This window comes from Salmo salar, chromosome 19, assembly GCF_965601325.2.
Source record: "Salmo salar chromosome 19, fSalSal1, whole genome shotgun sequence".
Lineage (NCBI taxonomy): Eukaryota > Metazoa > Chordata > Actinopteri > Salmoniformes > Salmonidae > Salmo > Salmo salar.
The window spans coordinates 1511836-1531064 of NC_138309.1; the positions used below are offsets into that span (position 1 = coordinate 1511836).

The following is a 19229-nucleotide window of genomic DNA, read 5'->3' on the forward strand; positions in this document are numbered from 1 at the left end:
TCAACCGTCTAAGCTAGAAGCACCATTCAAACTGTGCTTGTATACTGACCACCACCACACAACTAACTACTGACCACAGAACTACTGAGCCACACAACTACTGACCACAACTATTGACCACAACCACACAACTACTGACCACTTCCATACTATAGTGCCCAAATAACCTGCAACACAACCAAACAACTACTGACCACAGCTACAAACACCACCCCAACATTGACATGTGCAGACTGACTCAACTTAGACGGCTTCAACACAGCTTTTTGCTATCATTCCTACTTCAGCTTGTTGTATCCCCATTCATTTAAATGGTCGGATGCAGGATTCAGCATTGTAAACTGAAATCACTGCAACAAAACTTTTAGAATGTTCAAACTAAAACATCCTGAGAGCTTAAAAACACATTATATGGCATATGATGACATAGTATTCACTCTAGCCTGCTATACTAGCCCACTATAATAACTCCACACCTGCAAACCACACCAAAATAGGTCACTATAATTAACACACAGACTATGAAAAGCCATTTACTACCACTACCACTACTATTTCTATTTCATTACCATAAATACTTCAAGACTAGCAAGCACACCACATATATTTAACTAAATTTCATTTTCTAGGCCTTTTCTAAAAACCTTTCACATTCCACAGCAGGTTAATTTCCCGAATTCTATAGGTCTACATTGTAGACTCTATACAACATACAGCATAACTATAACATGCATTTACATCAAGTGAATTTAACATGAAGGTGTACATAGCTTTACACATCCTGGTACAATGAGAGGACAGCAAACTCTTCTGGTTGTGTTAGAGGTTCTGTCTCTGTATGGCTGACCCGGGACATCAAACCCACATTCACATCTGCAAACATATATGGAGATGTGTTGATTTGAGAATTGGGCTACACCACAGTCCAGTCCAAGATCATTAACCATGACCCAGACTGAGAGCAAGAGCCAGCCTTCTAGGGAACCACAAGGACTTAACAATTGAAATACCCTTTGTAAATGGATATCTTGCAACCAAATATCCTAGTTCTTATTGGGGAAATGGTCACTTTTAAGAAATAGAAGGAAATGTGACTGAAATATTGAGTGTACTAAAAGTGTACTAAAAGGCAAGTAAATTAAAAGCCAAAAGTAGATGCACTTTGACCACAGGTTCCTCATTTCTCTGGTCACTGGATCCTTTTTAAATCAGCTGTTTTCAACACCACCTCATCAACAGGTAGGTATATGGTAGGCTAAAAAACAATTTTCCCAACAATTTATCTCAGCCGACTTGTTTTGCAGGACTGTTTCCCAAATATCATTGACTGTATGATTAAAAATAGTATGCAAGATACAATTATTCTGTGTGGAATTTAAAACAATTTTCTCACTTCTAATGTCCAAACAACAATGAAAAAAAACACATGTGGAAAGACAGTGGTATACTTGGCCCTACATTCAGAGACAAATGCCAATTGTGAACCTTAACAATATATTAACTATTTTTCTTCATGCTCATTAACCAAGACCATATTTGATAAAAAGGCAAACCGGCCCTATTTAATTTCAGCTAGGAATAGCCAACTTCCTAGTGTGGCCAAGGTGTTGCACATTCCTTGCGAAGAGTCAGGGGTCAAGTGGCCATATAAATCAAAGCTGAACTTGGATGGCCTGGAATGTTACGCATAACAAGAACGATACCCAAGCATCATCCCCCTCTGACCGCCCACGCACGAGCAGGGGGAGAAAGTGCTTTGTCAATGAGGACACAACGCTGGGAGCGGCAGAGATTGAAACAAAGTTTCCGAATATCTCTCTCGGAATACAGAAACGGATTCATTCTCTGTTGGATTGTAACATTGTTTCGATAATCCCGTCGTCGCGGACGGGACACTGAAATACAGTAAATCACGTCGCTACTTTGTAACCCTGTGTGGCACTGATGATCTCGAATGACAACCGTTTCGTCGCTGAGATGAAGCAACAGTTTACCGTGACTTGAATAGCGTCTTCTATGCAACAAGTTGTGGTCTTCAATGGGATTTTAACTGAATATATTCAATACAGTTCCAATATTTACACTAAATGGCTACAAATCACGTAGAGTAGCCTAGTTAGGTATTTTAATATTTTTTTTAGCAGGCAACTTTCTTCGTTTTCCTTGCTCTACCGAGTACCGTAGTCGAGCCAATATATTCACCGTCGTTGTGCTTCCCTGGAAACGCTTTTGGTAAGAAACGATCAAAAATTGAATTACACACATTTTTATTTTAACAGTGCATACCGAAGATTACAGCTACGTTTGGTTAATTCATGGTTCAGGAAACTATTGGAATAAAGTCTGCCCTCGCACTTTTTTGAGAATAAATAAATAAAATGCACAGTTTGCAAATGTTTACATAAATACATTATTTTGGATGAAACCCACTTCGTAGTAGTCTACATGTGATTTTTCGAGAAATGCAGGATTTATCCTCACTGTGACTCATGCCAGAGACATGCATTCCCGATCATATTCTTGTTTTGATGACTCATTCATTCAATGCTCCCTTTGGGCAAATGTCAGGTTCTACTAGCCTAGATTGCAACATGCACCACAGTAGCCTAGTCCTCAATCTGTCTGTACTTGTCAAACCCAAAGAAAACAGTTCAGAGGTTGCCCCTTGTCTGTGTGATGAAGACAGTTGAATTGATATCCTCACTCCAGCTCCATTTTATCTTCTGTGACTTCTAGTGTCTTTCTCATTTTCTTAATCTTTCAGAGACGGTCCGCATTTTAGCACTGACATTTTTGGTTAAGTAGAGAGCCATGATGGGAAGACTGGCCCTTCAAGTGGTCACAGCATACGCTGTTTGTCTGTCTGTGTGTCTGGTTGCGTCAGTCAAGGGAGATCACTGCCTCATCATCAGTGAGGTTAACGCAGACAACCCCAAACTGGACACCACAGAGTTCATTGAGCTCTATCATACCGGCAGTCAGAGGGCTTCACTGGACGGCTACACCCTAGTGTTTTACAATGGAAATGGCAATATAGCCTACAAAGTACTGGACTTGAAGGGCCACACCACAGACGACCGGGGCTTCTTCCTGGTTGGCTCGGTGGACATGCAGCCCAAACCAGCCATCCCCCTCCCGCCCAACACTGTCCAGAATGGCCCGGACGCCATTGCTCTTTACCACACATCTGCCACACGCTACGGGGAGAAGATGAACGCCACAGCCGTGGGGCTGGTGGATGCCATCGTGTACATGACACGGCGGTCCTGGGGCGCGGAGGTCCTGGCCGAGACGTTGACCCCTGGGGAGCCGGCCTTCGTAGAGGACGAGGGGGCCCACGAGGGAGACGAGTCCATCGAAAGGTGCCTGGTCTCTGGGGAAAGCTGGGGCTTCCAGGTGGCCCTACCTTCACCTGGCCAACCCAATCACTGCACACCCCCTGATTCCAGTGCTGCCACTACGCGTATCAGCGAGCTGAAGCTGGGAGGGGGGCAGGTGGATGGGTTTGTGGAGCTAAGTGAGTCCCATGCTGCAGGACCACTGGTGCTGCTGGTACTGGACGGGCGGACGGAAACGATCAGTGCGAGTGTGGACGTGTCCAACTCCAGGGAAGGCCTGATCTCCATCACCATTTACAAGAACAACATGAAAGGTCAGTGAACTGTACCTGGAGGAGTTCCTATTAAAGCTGCTTTTCATTGGTATAATCGTTTTTTTCATATCTGTTCATTGGGAGGCCTTGCAGAGATTATCTGTCTAGTCAAGGAGCTGGGCCTGTAGTATTTTTGTACGTGTGAAATTATATCTACGCAACTTGTTTCACTTCCTGTACGAGAAACTTGTTGTACTGAAGTGTTGGTTGGTGAGAATTGTTGAGTGATTAAGTTCTGCTGTGTTGCGTTGTTCATCAGGAGATGAGTCTGGGGCGGTGGCGCTGTATAATGGCAAGGCCTCCGACTTCCCTGTGGGCAGCCCTCTGAGCCAGACGCAGCCCTTAGATGCCTTCGTGTACGTTGGACCAGGGGACCAACCCAGTGCCAACCTCACAGAGACCCTCATACCAGGCAGACAGCCCTACCAGCTCAGTGCCAGGTAATCAAACCTTTGAATCTATTTATCCATCTACTCATCCATCTATTAATCTTTCTATCTTAGGCTGAAGTACTAACCTTGCTGGTCATTCTCAGTTTTGGGGAGGGATGCCTCTACCTCAGTCGCTGTGGTGTGGCCAGTTGGACCAGAGACCCCGGTGTATTCTGGGAAGCGCCACAAACCCCCGGACAGCCCAACCAGTGCCCCTGGCCAAAGATTTGTCCTCACGTCACTGGTGATTGTTACATATTTCTCTATCACACTGACACACGCCATTACATTGGTGATACACATTGGTGCTTAGACTAGTGAAATTAGCTTCTAATCAATCACAGCCAATGAAGTCCAACATTAGTCTAACAGAATAATTGTAATCAAGTTGAAATCAAATCAAACTACATGTCTTTACAAACACAGGTATAAGAGCAACTTAATATAACTAGTGACCAAATGATCCCAATAGTGGTGAGTTTTGAACTTTTGATATTTTCTAAATCCCCTTCAGTAGTCCCTGGGAGTACGGAGGTGGACCCTCACCTCCTGCCCTGGGCCCGGGGTGACTTCCTGATCAGCGAGCTAAATGCAGACAACCCGGGCTCGGCCGAGGACGGCGAGTTCATCGAGCTGTGGCACCCGTCGGGCCGCCGCATCTCCCTGCAGGGAGTGTGGCTCCTCCTGTTCAGTGGACACAACAGCAAGCCCTACCGTGAGATCAGCCTCACAGGCCACTTCACCACTGCCCAAGGCTACTTCCTGGTGGGCAGTGATAGGCTGGTCCCGGCCCCCTCGGTTCGCCTGCCTCCCAACACCATCCAGAACGGGCCGGACGCAGTGGCCCTGTACCGCAGCGCCTTTGGCCCGCCCTCAGCCTCCCAGAACGGGATCCCGACCCAGGGGTTGCTGGACGCGGTGGTGTACCGGCTGAGGGGCTCGGACAAGGATGCCCAGGAGCTGAGTGATGCGTTGACCCCAGGACAGCTCCCCCTGCTGGAGGACCCGGAGGTGCAGTCCGGAGACGAGGCCTTGAGCCGCTGTAATGGCCTGCTGCCTGCCGACCTGTCTGCTTTTGTGGTGAGGATCCCTCAATACTCTTCCCTATCCCCTGTATACAGGGGATACCGGTACAGAGTCAATGTGCGGGGGCACAAGTGTTGAGGTACTATGTACATGTAGGTAGAGTTATTAAAGTGACTATGCATAGCAGCAGCGTTCCAGAGGGGTGGGCAATGCAAATAGTCTGGGAGTAATGTAAAGATCTACGGGTCTTTAGTGAAGTCCAGCCAACCTTTTGATGCAGGATGACGTGATGAGTATCAAAACTGTAACATAACAAAGGGCACTATGGTAGATGGCATCCAAAGGTTTAAGAGTAGTACATTTAGCAGACTTTTATCCAGAGCGACTTACAGTAGTGAGTGCATGCTTTTTTGTACTGGTCCCCCGTGGGAATCGAACACACAACCTTGGAATTACAAGCGCCATGCTTTACCATCTGAGCCACACAGTTGGTAGTAGCAGCTGTACTTTGATAAAAAATAATATCACCATAATCAACAGATAAAAAGGTTGACTGAATAGTCTGCTTCCTACTGCTCAGAGAAAGGCACAATATGTTTATGTACAAAAAGACAACTTTAAATAATCTCTTTGTAAACAGCTCTTCAATATATTGTCAAATATAATGTCAAATCCTTATCAAACCAAATGCCTAAGTATTTATATGCGGGAACACGTTTGATTGGAGAACCATCTAATGAGTGAACATTTTAGTTCATCTGAAACACTCTTAAGAGTTAAAAAAAAATTACGTATTTAGTTTTGCCGGTATTAAGCACAAGTTTTAAATCAGCAAGGGATTCCTGCATAGCTATACATTCTGACAGCCAGATCAACAGTCAGGGCAATAGCATACATAATAGCATTATCCGCATATAGATGTAGTTAACAATTTTTAACAGATTGACCAATGGTGTTTATATAAATAGTGACGAGAACAAGTCCCAAAATCGACCCCTGTGGTACACCTTTATGTACTTCAAGAAATTCTGACTTAACCCCATCAATGACGATGGCTTGAGTTCTGTCACTAAGATGATCATAAAACCATGAACAGGTGTCAGAGCTCAGGCCTATTGAGGACAACTTATTCAATAAAATAGCATGATCAACACTCAACTGTATCATACGCTTTGTTGAATTATGCAAGAGAAATTGACAACGACAGTTATTAATAAGGCAGTCTAGACAGCACAGGTAGGGTGGACAGAGCAAGTGTTTGGCCATTGTAGCCCTGTTCAACCCCTTTATGTTAATGTGTTCATATACAGTTGAAGTCGGAAGTTTACATACACCTTAGCCAAATACATTTCAACTAAATTTTTCACAATTCCTGACATTTAATCCAAGTAAAAATTCCCTGTCTTAGGTCAGTTAGGATCACCACTTTATTTTAAGAATGTGAAATGTCAGAATAATAGTAGAGAGAATTATTTCTTTCTTTCATCACATTCCCAGTGGGTCAGATGTTTACATACACTCAATTAGTATTTGGTAGCGTTGCCTTTAAATTGTTTAACTTTGGTCAAATGTTTCGGGTAGCCTTCCACAAGCTTCCCACAAATTGGGTGAATTTTGGCCCATTCCTCCAGACAGAGCTGGTGTAACTGAATACGGTTTGTAGGCCTCCTTGCTCGCACACGCTTTTTCAGTTCTGCCCACAAATTTTCTATAGGATTGAGGTCAGGGCTTTGTGATGGCCATTTTGCCACAACTTTGGAAGTATGCTTGGGATCATTGTCCAGTTCCTGACTGATGTCTTGAGATGTTGCTTCAGTATATCCACATAATTTTCCTACCTGATGATGCCATCTATTTTGTGCACCAGTCCCTCCGCAGCAAAGCACCCCCACAACATGATGCTGCCACCCTCGTACTTCACGGTTGGGATGGTGTTCTTCGGCTTGCAATCATCCCCCTTTCTCCTCCAAGCATAACAATGGTCATTATGGCCAAACAGTTCTATTTTTGTTTCATCAGACCAGAGGACATTTCTCCAAAAAGTACGATCTTTGTCCCCATGTGCAGTTGCAAACCGTAGTCTGGCTTTTTTATGGCGGTTTTAGAGCAGTGGCTTCTTCCTTGCTGAGCGGCCTTTCAGGTTATGTAGATATAGGACTCGTTTCACTGTGGAAATAGATGCTTTTGTACCTGTTTCCTCCAGCATTTTCACAAGGTCCTTTGCTGTTGTTCTGGGATTGGTATGCACTTTTCACACCAGAGTACGTTCATCTCTAGGAGACAGAACGCTTCTCCTTCCTGAGCAGGAGGACGGCTGCATGGTTCCATGATGTTTATACTTGCGTACTATTGTTTGTACAGATGAACATGGTACCTTCAGGCATTTTGAAATTGCTCCCAAGGATGAACCAGACTTGTGGAGGTCTACTATTTTTTTGTAGGTCTACAAAGCTTCTAAAGCCATGATGGAGTTTTCTGGAATTTTCCAAGCTGTTTAAAGGCACAGTCAACTTTGTTTACATTTACGTCATTTAGCAGACGCTCTTATCCAGAGCGACTTACAAATTGGTGCATTTACCTTATGATGTCCAGTGGAACAACCACTTTACAATGGTACATCTATATCTTTTTTGGGGGGGGGGTGTGGGTTAGAAGGATTACTTTATCCTATCCCAGGTATTCCTTAAAGAGGTGGGGTTTCAGGTGTCTCCGGAAGGTGGTGATTGACTCCGCTGTCCTGGCGTCGTGAGGGAGCTTGTTCCACCATTGGGGTGCCAGAGCAACGAACAGTTTTGACTGGGCTGAGCAGGAACTGTGCTTCCGCAGAGGTAGTGAGGTGAGCAGGCCAGAGGTGGATGAACGCAGTGCCCTTCTTTGGGTGTAGAGACTGATCAGAGCCTGAAGGTGCGTTCCCCTCACAGCTCCGTAGGCAAGCACCATGGTCTTGTAGCAGATGCAAGCTTCAACTGGAAGCCAGTGGAGTGTGCGGAGGAGCGGGGTGACGTGAGAGAACTTGGGAAGGTTGAACACCAGACGGACTGCGGCGTTCTGGATGAGTTGTAGGGGTTTAATGGCACAGGCAGGGAGCCCCGCCAACAGCGAGTTGCAGTAATCCAGACGGGAGATGACAAGTGCCTGGATTAGGACCTGCGCCGCTTCCTGTGTAAGGCAAGGTCGTACTCTGCGAATGTTGTAGAACATGAACCTACAGGATCGGGTCACCGCCTTGATGTTAGCGGAGAATGACAGGGTGTTGTCCAGGGTCACGCCAAGGCTCTTAGCACTCTGGGAGGAAGACACAATGGAGTTGTCAACCGTGATGGCGAGATCATGGAACGGGCAGTCCTTCCCCGGGAGGAAGAGCAGCTCCGTCTTGCCGAGGTTCAGCTTGAGGTGGTGATCCGTCATCCACACTGATATGCCTGCCAGACATGCAGAGATGCGATTCGCCACCTGGTTATCAGAAGGGGGAAAGGAGAAGATGAATTGTGTGTCGTCTGTGTAGCAATGATAGGAGAGACCATGTGAGGATATGACAGAGCCAAGTGACTTGGTGTATAGCGAGAATAGGAGAGGGCCTAGAACTGAGCCCTGGGGAACACCAGTGGTGAGAGCAAGTGGTGCGGAGACGGATTCGCGCCATGCCACCTGGTAGGAGCGACCTGTCAGGTAGGACGCAATCCAAGAGTGAGCCGCACCGGAGATGCCCAACTCGGAGAGGGTGGAGAGGAGGATCTGATGGTTCACAGTATCAAAGGCAAACCTGAAACCTGACTGATTTGGATCAAGAAGGTAATTCTGAGAGAGATAGCAAGAGAGCTGGCCAAGGACGGCACGCTCAAGAGTTTTGGAGAGAAAAGAAGGGATACTGGTCTGTAGTTGTTGACATCGGAGGGATCGAGTGTAGGTTTTTTGAGAAGGGGTGCAACTCTCGCTCTCTTGAAGATGGAAGGGACGTAGCCAGCGGTCAAGGATGAGTTGATGAGCGAAGTGAGGTAAGGGAGAAGGTCTCCGGAAATGGTCTGAAGAAGGGAGGAGGGGATAGGGTCAAGCAGGCAGGTTGTTGGGCGGCCGGCCGTCACAAGTCGCAAGATTTCATCTGGAGAGAGAGGGGAGAAAGAGGTCAAAGCATAGGGTAAGGCAGTGTGAGCAGGACCAGCGGTGTCATTTGAGTTAACAAACGAGGATCGGATGTCATCAACCTTCTTTTCAAAATGGTTGACAAAGTCATCCGCAGAGAGTGAGGAGGGGGAGGAGGATTCAGGAGGGGGGAGAAGGTGGCAAAGAGCTTCCTAGGGTTAGAGGCAGATGCTTGGAATTTAGAGTGGTAGAAAGTGGCTTTAACAGCAGAAACAGAGGAAGAAAATGTGGAGAGGAGGGAGTGAAAAGATGCCAGGTCCGCAGGGAGGCTAGTTTTCCTCCATTTCCGCTTGCCTGCCCGGAGCCCTGTTCTGTGAGCTCGCAATGAGTCGTCAAGCCATGGAGCAGGAGGGGAGGACCGAGCCGGCCGGGAGGATAGGGGACATAGAGAGTCAAAGGATGCAGAAAGGGAGGAGAGGGTTGAGGAGGCAGAATCAGGAGATTGGTTGGAGAAGGCTTGAGCAGAGGGAAGAGATGATAGGATGGAAGAGGAGAGAGTAGCAGGAGAGAGAGAGTGAAGGTTGCGACGGCGCAATACCATCTGAGTAGGGGCAGAGTGAGTAGTGTTGGAGGAGAGCGAGAGGGAAAAGGATACAAAGTAGTGGTCAGAGACTTGGAGGGGAGTTGCAGTGAGATTAGTAGAAGAACAGCGTCTAGTAAAGATGAGGTCAAGCGTATTGGCCGCCTTGTGAGTAGGGGGGGACGGTGAAAGGGTGAGGTCAAAAGAGGAGAGGAGTGGAAAGGAGGAGGCAGAGAGAAATGAGTCAAAGGTAGACGTAGGGAGGTTAGTCACCCAGAATTGTGAGGGGTGAGCCATCCTCAGGAAAGGAACTTATCAAGGCGTCAAGCTCATTGATGAACTCTCCAAGGGAACCTGGAGGGCGATAAATGGTAAGGATGTTAAGCTTGAATGGGCTAGTGACTGTGACAGCATGGAATTCAAGGGAAGAGATAGACAGATGGGTCAGGGGAGAAAGAGAGAATGTCCACTTGGGAGAGATGAGGATTCCAGTGCCACCACCCCGCTGACCAGATGCTCTCGGGGTATGCGAGAACACGTGGTCAGACGAGGAGAGAGCAGTAGGAGTAGCAGTGTTTTCTGTGGTAATCCATGTTTCCGTCAGCGCCAAGAAGTCGAGGGACTGGAGGGTAGCATAGGCTGAGATGAACTCTGCCTTGTTGGCCGCAGACCGGCAGTTCCAGAGGCTGCCGGAGACCTGGAACTCCGCGTGGGTCGTGCGCGCTGGGACCACCAGGTTAGAGTGCCAGCGGCCATGCGGTGTGAAGCGTTTGTGTGGCCTGTGCAAAGAAAATTAACTAAACAACTGGGGAAGCGAGAGAGCAGGGCCTCCCTCACTAACCATTCACTGAAACACTCAAATATAACTTTTCCAACTTCCACTTTAGAAATGATAATTGATGTAAACTACAGTGGTTCAATGTTTCCAGGAATAGGCTCAAACTTAGTTTATTCAGCTAGATACAGTATACAGTATTCTTCCGTGAGACCCACCCAGTGCACTGTATCCTATGACCCCGTAGCTAACTAGCATGGTAGCATCCAATAACACACGGTTTGCACCAATACTTGGTTACAGCAAACTACCAATGGATCATTCGTGTCCGTGTCTAGTTCTTTTCATAACGCAGAAGTAATTAAACGTTGGCTAGCTAACACAAAGTCAGTCCTGCTAGCTACACAAGTGGACTACACAACTCGAAAATTCAGAAAGTTAAGCTTACGTTGCAAAAATCTTATTGACTAAAAATGATACAGTAATGCTAGCTGGTAGAGTTGGCTAGCTAGCAGTGGCTGCATTTACCTTTTATCTTTGATACAAAGACAACTATGTAGCTAGCTAACATTACACTAATCAAATTGTTCCGTTGTAATGTATTTAGTTTCTACAGTACTGCTAGTTGGTAAAGTTGGCTAGCTAGCAGTGGCTGTGGTGTTGACGCCGTTAGTGTCTGTAAACTTCTGACCCACTGGAATTGTGATACAGTGAAATAATCCGTCTGTAAACAATTGTTGGAAAAATTATCTGTGTCATGCACAAAGTAGGTGTCCTAACCGACTTGCCAAAACTATAGTTTGTTAACAAGAAGTGGTTGAAAAACGAGTTTAATTGACTCCAACCTAAGTGAATGTAAACTTCCGACTTCAACTGTACATTGGATATGGAAACTATTCAGACCCCATGCCTTTTTCCACATTTTGTTACGTTACAACCTTATTCTAATATTGATTAAATCGTTTTTTTCCTCAATCTACACAATACCCCGTAATGACAAAGCAAAAACAGAAATTCGTGGAGTGGTTGAAAAACAAGTTTTAATGACTCTAACCTAAGTGTATGTAAACTTCCGACTTCAACTGTATGCAATTGCAAATACACCCAGTGTATTTATGCAAATTAGGCACTTAGGTCTCTATTGTGTGTTCAAATAAAGAAACTGATACAAAAATAAAATGTGTATATGAGTGCGTTCTAAGAAAAAAAGGTGAAATTTGATGACAAATTGATTCCCACAAATCCATGAACATCATTCGTTATTTGTTCATGCCAGTAAAATGTTTTTTATGTGCTATAATTCAGTCAATATCTGATGCATTATACAAATTGGAGTATCTTCATCCATTGTCCAACTGTCGTATTTATTAGAATTGGTTTTAAAAACCTTTTAACAATTTCGATGACCTTGCCAATTGAAATCCTATCCATGTATATTGTTCTTCAGGTGGCCCCACCCACACCACTGAGGGAGAACTCTTGTCCCCGCCCACCCCCTCCCCCTGAGGGTGTGGTCATCAGTGAGGTGGGCGGTGCCCACTGGACCAACCACAGCCAGCAGAGCGGGTTTGTGGAGCTGTTAGGATCGCCCCTGACTTCTCTACAGGGCCTGGTCCTGACTGTGTTTGAAGAGTATCGCGCCGGTACGACTATGGCCCTCCCTCTGTCCGGAATCACAGACCATAACGGCTTCTACCTCATCGGGAACATCACGGGAGCAGGTGAGCTCAGGGTCATGTTTCCTAGGCACAAATCAGAAGACAATGGTCCAAAACAGAGTGTAACAGGAAGGTACAATCTGAAATTAATCAATGAGAAGTACTCATTTTTATTTTTCTGTTTGTAAACTTTTTGTTGCCCTAATGAACACTACCCTGAAGAGATAAAATGTATGTTTCCCTCCCTCACCACCATTTTTGATCTTCCCCCTCTCGCTCTCCTGTTCCACACAGACCAGGTGTTTCCCAAGGGGGCCACAATTCCGGCCAATGGGGCTGTAGTCCTGTGTTCTGACACAGTCACTGTGTGTAGAGCTGGTACCACCCTAACCAACAGCACTCTTCGTGACACACTAGTTTTCAGTCATGACCTGAGATTGCTCATTAAACTCTCTGCCACCAGAGGGCAGCAGGTGATGCCTGTACTCAGGTAGGAATTACATTTACTTGTATTTGCTTTGTGTACTACTGGTAATAAAACTATTTGGTCAAGGTATAGGCAAAAGTTTGGTTTGGGCCGCCAGAAGGTTATTTCATAGAACCGTGGTTACGTGAGTAACCTACGAAATCGACTATTAGCTGTTGGGACAAACGGAGCGGTTTCTAGCTTTTGAACAGTAAGAGCTATTAGCTATTATGACCCCATTCCTGAAAGGTAAGACATACATAATGTTTTCTAACATTCACCAGCCGCATAGAAGACGTTAGGAGGGACTACTGATACACACACACACACACACACACACACACACACACACACACACACACACACACACACACACACACACAACACAGCAAAATTGCAATTCTGGTGCCATTCTTATCTGCACAATTATTATAAAGTATGTAAAAATGATAATGGACTTATATTTTGACATAACTGCCCCTTTTCTGGCTTGCAAATTGATTTTGACGAGGAAATCGGTCTCCAAAAATCTGTGCGGCCCTCTGTTGAATTTCATAATCCGGATTTGTCCCTCGGGCCAGAAGTTTGGCCACTCCTGGTATAGGTTAAGTCAAGCTAGTCAGTCTTTTGTTAGTGTCACTAAAGATTGTATTGTGTGTGTGCCTCTGTTTGTACACCACAGGTCAGTGGAGGACGGTCCCGTGTCTCTCAGCCGTTGCTCCTGTTGCGAGGCGAGAAGCCCCTCCTCCTGGACCAGCTCCTCCCCCACCCCGCGCCTGACCAACATCTGCCCCAGCCCTGCTTTCTCCAGCGACCTCAACCTATGCCTGGCTCCCCTCTCCGGTGATTGGCAGGAGCACCCAGGAAGTAAGCCATGTCATCTGTATTTCTTGGGAAATTGGGCTTTTTGTGATGTTAAGTGCGTGATACTTAATGCTGTTCGATCAAGTGGTCTCAACTCATTAGTATCTCTAATGGCTTATGTACCTTCCTTAACCATACAAACTCTTACTCTCCATCTTTCCTTCTTTCTCTCTATCAATCTTTTACTTTCTCTGTCAGACTGCAGTGGACTGGTGCAGGGTCACAGTGAGATTGATGTGGCTGGCTATCTAGAGGAAAGATGTCACTGTGGGATCTCTGCCCTCTACCTGCAGGGTGAGACACACTAGCATTACAGAGACACACACAGTTGCAAACACGAGCGCACGTATAACACATTTGGTCATTGATATTCATGCACATAACAATACTGCAATGTGCGATACTCTTTTTTTTTTTTTTGTCATCCAGTGTTGAGAATATGGGTTTTGGTTCTATGTTTCCTGTCATAGTCATTTCACTTTACAACATTACCAATGTGTTTTCATCTCTGTTTAAACTGGAGAACCCACCTTTGTGTGTGTTTCAGTGGCCAACTTCTCCTGTGTGACCGGGTGGCTCCGTGTACTGGGGAACATCCAGGCCCTGTCGGACCATCAGAGGGCCCTCATCCTCCAGACCTCCCTCACCCAGGGGGACACCTGTACCGACCCGGCTACTGACCGAAGCATGAGCACTGGTGCGCCCCCCCCTCCCCCCCCCCCCCCCCGAACAACATTCACTAACCTGGGTTGTGCTCACTAGGCACGAAACGGAAGAAAACTGTCCGAAATGGGTAGGTTTTCAAATTCCGCTGCACAGCTTTTTGAAATATTTTTCTACAGTGTGCCCTACTGATCACAACCCTGGTCTGAGCCCAGCACTTGCAGCCTGAACACAACACTACCACTAAACCTTGATTGAATACCTGGAAATAGCGCTCTTGATATGTGTGAGCAAACATGGCTGAATATTACCCAACACGATTTTAGGATATCTCATTGCTTTAATTCAGGAAACACACAACTAAACACCACTAGTGTTGAATAGTATGAGCCCTATCAGATATGAAGCAATGAAAAAACGCTAAACTGTGCTACCAGCCAATCAAAGCCAAGGATATTGGATGGAATGAAAACAAACCAACCCACAGAACAGCCCTGGAGGCATTGAGTTTAATCCTCCTGCGTTATACTTTTTTTTTTTTTTTTTTTTGCACCCAACTGTACCCTTCTGTTATTCCAGTGGGATAGGCTAGCTATAGCTGCTGCAGCTGCCTCAAGATTTAGGATTTCCGTTATTCCGCATTGGAAATCTGTGCAAAGTTTTCCAATGTAGGACTGATACAGTATTCTAACACATTTTCTCTGTATTCTCCAGAAGGTGGCAATCTTTGTTCAGATTTAGACAGTCAATAGTCATGGAAACGCCTCAGATACTTTTGGTCATGTAGTGTATGTGGACACCTGCTCATCAAACATCTCATTTCAAAATCATGGGCAATAATATGGAGTCGCTTTTGTAGGACGGCTTTCCGCTAGATGTTGGAACATTGCTGCGGGGACTTGCTTCCATCTAGCCACAAGAGCATTAGTGAGTTCAGGCACTGATGTTGGGCAATTAGGCCTGCCTTACAGTCGGTGTTCCAATTCATCCCAAAGGTGTTCGATGGGGTTGAGGTCAGGGCTCTGAGCAGGCCAGTCAAGTTCTTCCACACCAATCTCGACAAACCATTTCTGTATGGACCTCGCTTTGTGCTTGGGCGCATTGAGTGTTGCAACCGAGGACAGACGATTTTTATCAGCACTCAGTGGCCCCGTTCTGTGAGCTTGTGTGGCCTGCCACTTCGCGGCTGAGCCGTTGTTGCTCCTAGAAGTTTCCACTTCACAATAACAGCACTTACAGTTAACCGGGGCAGCTCTAGCAGGGCAGAAATTTGACCAACTGATTGGAAAGGTGGCATCCTATGACGGTGCCACGTTGAAAGTCACTGAGCTCTTCAGTACGGGCCAATGTTTGTCTATGGAGATTGCATGGCTGTGTGCTCAATTTTACTCACCTGTCAGCAACAGGTGTGGCTGAAATAGACAAATCCACTAATTTTGAATGGGTGTCCACATACTTTTGTGTGTGTGTGTGTGTGTGTGTGTGTGTGTGTGTGTGTGTGTGTGTGTGTGTGTGTGTGTGTGTGTGTGTGTGTGTGTGTGTGTTCTATATGAGTCATTAACCCTAGCAGGCGCAGAGCTCTCCTGATATTTTTATAAAGTGAATGTTGGCTAATAACGTTTGAGTCGAACATGCTCATTTTGGAAGTGTAGTTCAATGCACAGGTTTATTTCCTATGAGCCGGTTTCCGAGACACAGATTACGCCTTCTCTGTAAGCCTAGAGAAGCTCCATTTTTTTAAAAGTGCTTTTTAGTCCAGTACTAAGCTTAGCTGACTGATGGTGTTTCTTCTCAGAGTCTGCCCTGGGCCTGCAGATTGGCCTGGTGCTGGGAGCTCTACTGCTACTGGGACTGGGAGCAGTCCTCTTTACCTACCTCTACAAAAAGAGGTGAGACCACACACACACATGCATGCATTTGCACGCACACAGACAGTCTCAAATGTGCATGCATACTCAGACATGCATAGAATATGTATGCACAAATGCTGAAGTTTTCAGTTTGGCTCAGTGGTTAAGTGTAGAGGCATCATTTCACTTTATGCAACTGTACATAATGGAGTCACACAGTTAAGCCTTTTACTCTTAAGTGGATAGAAACATGATTAGCTCAAATTTTCCTGCCTCAACCTCACCCTTCTGACACATAATCATGTGGTGCCATTGTTGCAGTTCTCAGAAAAGCTTAAATGTGAGCTCTTCAAGGTGATCGAGTATTCTGACTGCTCCAGAAATAACAAATTTGTCCTTTTGATATTCATTCAAAATACTTTATTTGAATTATTCAGGGTCAAAAGTGGTGTTCTATTATGAACTAATTTAGAGAATGATACTGTAATGATGATTGTTGTGTGTGCTTTTATCCTTAGGCGACCATTGGACTATTACTCCATGGAGCTGAATGAACCTGAAGAGGGACCTTCAGAACTTTAAGTGCGTGTGCATATGAGGGAGCATTTCTTAGCTCTAGTGTGTGAAGGGAACTCTTGCCTGTTTGTTTAAAACATTGTATTCTTCTGTCTGTGATTTTGAATAGGGATATCCCGCTAGATAAGAGACCAGCACCATTTTTGCTCATGTGTACGAATTACCATCTTTTTACATTCCCTCCAGCATTATTCACAATCAATGTTGCACTGGATTTACTGCTATGCAATCATGGTAATACAGTCCTGTGCCTGCGTTTTCCTTGAAATGTAAAATGTTCTCTCTTAAACAGATCTGAAAGTGTATAAAGTAACAAGTCTACCAATCTCAAAAGTAATCATGAGTTACCAGTACTAAAAGTTCTGTTGATTTATTTAGTTAAAATGTGAATGCTTGTGATTAACCAGTGATGAGTGTTGGTCAGAATTCGTGTTTATGTTCTATAAGTTGAGGAAAAGGAATGTGAACGACAATATGCATATGGAGCTCTCTCCTCTACTTGGAGCTATGGAGTCCCTTATTAGCACAAAGCTATTTTATGGTAATCCCCCCCCCCCCCCACACACACACACACACACACAAAACGTTTACAAATAATGATTTGATAAGAATAGTATTTTCATAATTGAGATGATCGATCAGTATCAATTTGAAACTGTTTTAAAATGGTTTGTGTGCTAGCTGGCTTGCAAACCACTATTGTGCCTTTCTACTTTTATGAGGTCAAATTAGGCATGATCTGATTTTGTAGAGGAACTATAACAATGTCTGTGGAAGCCTTGCGTGTAAATATGTTTTAAATGTTCTCAGGGGGAACCTGTATGCAGAAGCAACAATGAAAACAATCAACAGTATACACAATGTTTAATGTGAAGACACCAATAGAAGTTATTATACGTTTGCAGAAATGTTGAAATTCTGAGCAAAAACCAGGCTGTCCTTTTTGTATATGGTTCTCTTTTCCATCTGATGGAAGTGAATTGACTTTGATCAGCTCCTTGAAAAAGAATTGAATAAGACAAAATCGTCTTTGGTGATTTCAATCACTGCCCTACACAAAACAAAAGTTTATTTTCAAATCTTGAGAACCGGTTAATAATGTTATTTTTTTTTTTTTTCAAAAAATGTTCCTCATGTCTTGTATATAATTCTGTAAAGTCAATGCTAGTAGTAGCCTGAACACATTCCAGTTCACATGTCAAGGTATTTTAGCGCTTCAAGTCAAACCTCCAATGTCTACCCCTTGCTCTCTCCCCACCTGTGAAATTTCAGTCATATCTTGCGCCTGCACTTAAATGACCAATTAAACATGTAAACAACTAGCTTACTGGTTCCGTAGCTAGCTTCTCTATCGGTGCTAATTTGCAAAGTAAATTTAATGAGCTATTTGGTAAAAAGGAGCATTATGAACCGTGACTTTTTGGGGGGTTCAAACTGGTTCAAAACTTTATTTTCTGGTCGGAATGAAAATAAATTGGGTTTCTGTTTTGGAGCGATTTGAAAATAATTTTGGTTCCAACCCGTGTTCAAAACACAGCCTTGTTTTTGCTCTAGATTTGCTCTTTATAAAGTAATAGAACCATTTGTGGCTTTGCTGTAAAAAAAAAAAATTGTTAAACTGCTTTTAAATGTCTCATTGTATCTAGATTAATTTGACCATAAAAAAAAAGTTTAGTTATGTAAAGAAACATTTCAAAAATGTGTCCTTTTATTGCTTGCTATTCTTAAACAACTTAATTGTGTTAGTGCTCAGAAAACAAATGTACATTTCGATTGAAACACCACTCAACCTGTTTAAGTCACCATAGGCCTCAAGGTAAAATCTCTGATCAATGTCATTCCTCTCTGGCAACTGCATTAGGGAGCACGTCCGTATTTTTGTAGTGACTGGGTGTATTGATACCCCATCAAAAGTAATTAATAATTTCACCATACTCAATGGGATTTAATGTCAGCTTTTTTTCTTTACCCATCTACCATTAAGTGCCCTTTGCGAGGCATTGGAAAACCTCCCTGGTCTTTGGTTGAATCTGTGTTTGAAATGCACTGCTCGAATCAAGGACCTTACAGTTATCTTTATGTGTGTGGTACAAAGATGAGGTAGTCATTCAGAAATCATGTTAAACACTTATTGCACATAGAGACCAAGCAAATGTTTACTCCTGAATTTATTTAAGCTTGACATAAAGGGGTGCTTATTGATTCATTTCAGCATTACATTTTCTTTTTAGTTTTTTTTTGTATTAATGAAAAATTTGAAATCATTCAACTTTAACATTATCTGGTATTGTGTGTAGGTCAGTGATGACATCTCAGTTGAATCCATTTAAAATTCTAGCTGTAAAACAAAATATGGTAAAAGTCAAGTGGTGTGAATACTTTGAAGGCACTTGTACATACACTGAGTATACCAAACATTAGGAACACCTTCCGTGACTCATGCTTCCCATAGTTAAGTCTGCTGGATGTCCATTGGGTGGTGGATCATTCTTGATACACACGGGAAACGGCTGAGCGTGAAAAAACCCAGCAGCCTTGCACCTACCATACTCAATTCCCTTAGCGTTTGTCATGCCCATTCACCCTCTGAATGGCACACATACACAAT

The 19229-nt window shown here is 44.4% G+C and overlaps 1 protein-coding gene across 1 annotated transcript; it reads left to right on the plus strand.

The window, feature by feature from the left end:
* The first annotated feature begins 1700 nt into the window (after window positions 1-1700).
* LOC106578254 (uncharacterized) lies at window positions 1701-18309 on the plus strand. Its single transcript, XM_014156913.3, has 12 exons — window positions 1701-2232; window positions 2765-3652; window positions 3912-4092; window positions 4188-4327; window positions 4598-5163; window positions 11992-12265; window positions 12497-12692; window positions 13351-13535; window positions 13731-13826; window positions 14080-14229; window positions 15991-16084; window positions 16564-18309. The coding sequence occupies exons 2-12, from the start codon at window positions 2812-2814 to the stop codon at window positions 16625-16627; spliced, it is 2787 nt and encodes a 928-aa protein (XP_014012388.2). The 5' UTR covers window positions 1701-2232; window positions 2765-2811; the 3' UTR covers window positions 16628-18309.
* The last annotated feature ends 920 nt before the right edge of the window (window positions 18310-19229 follow it).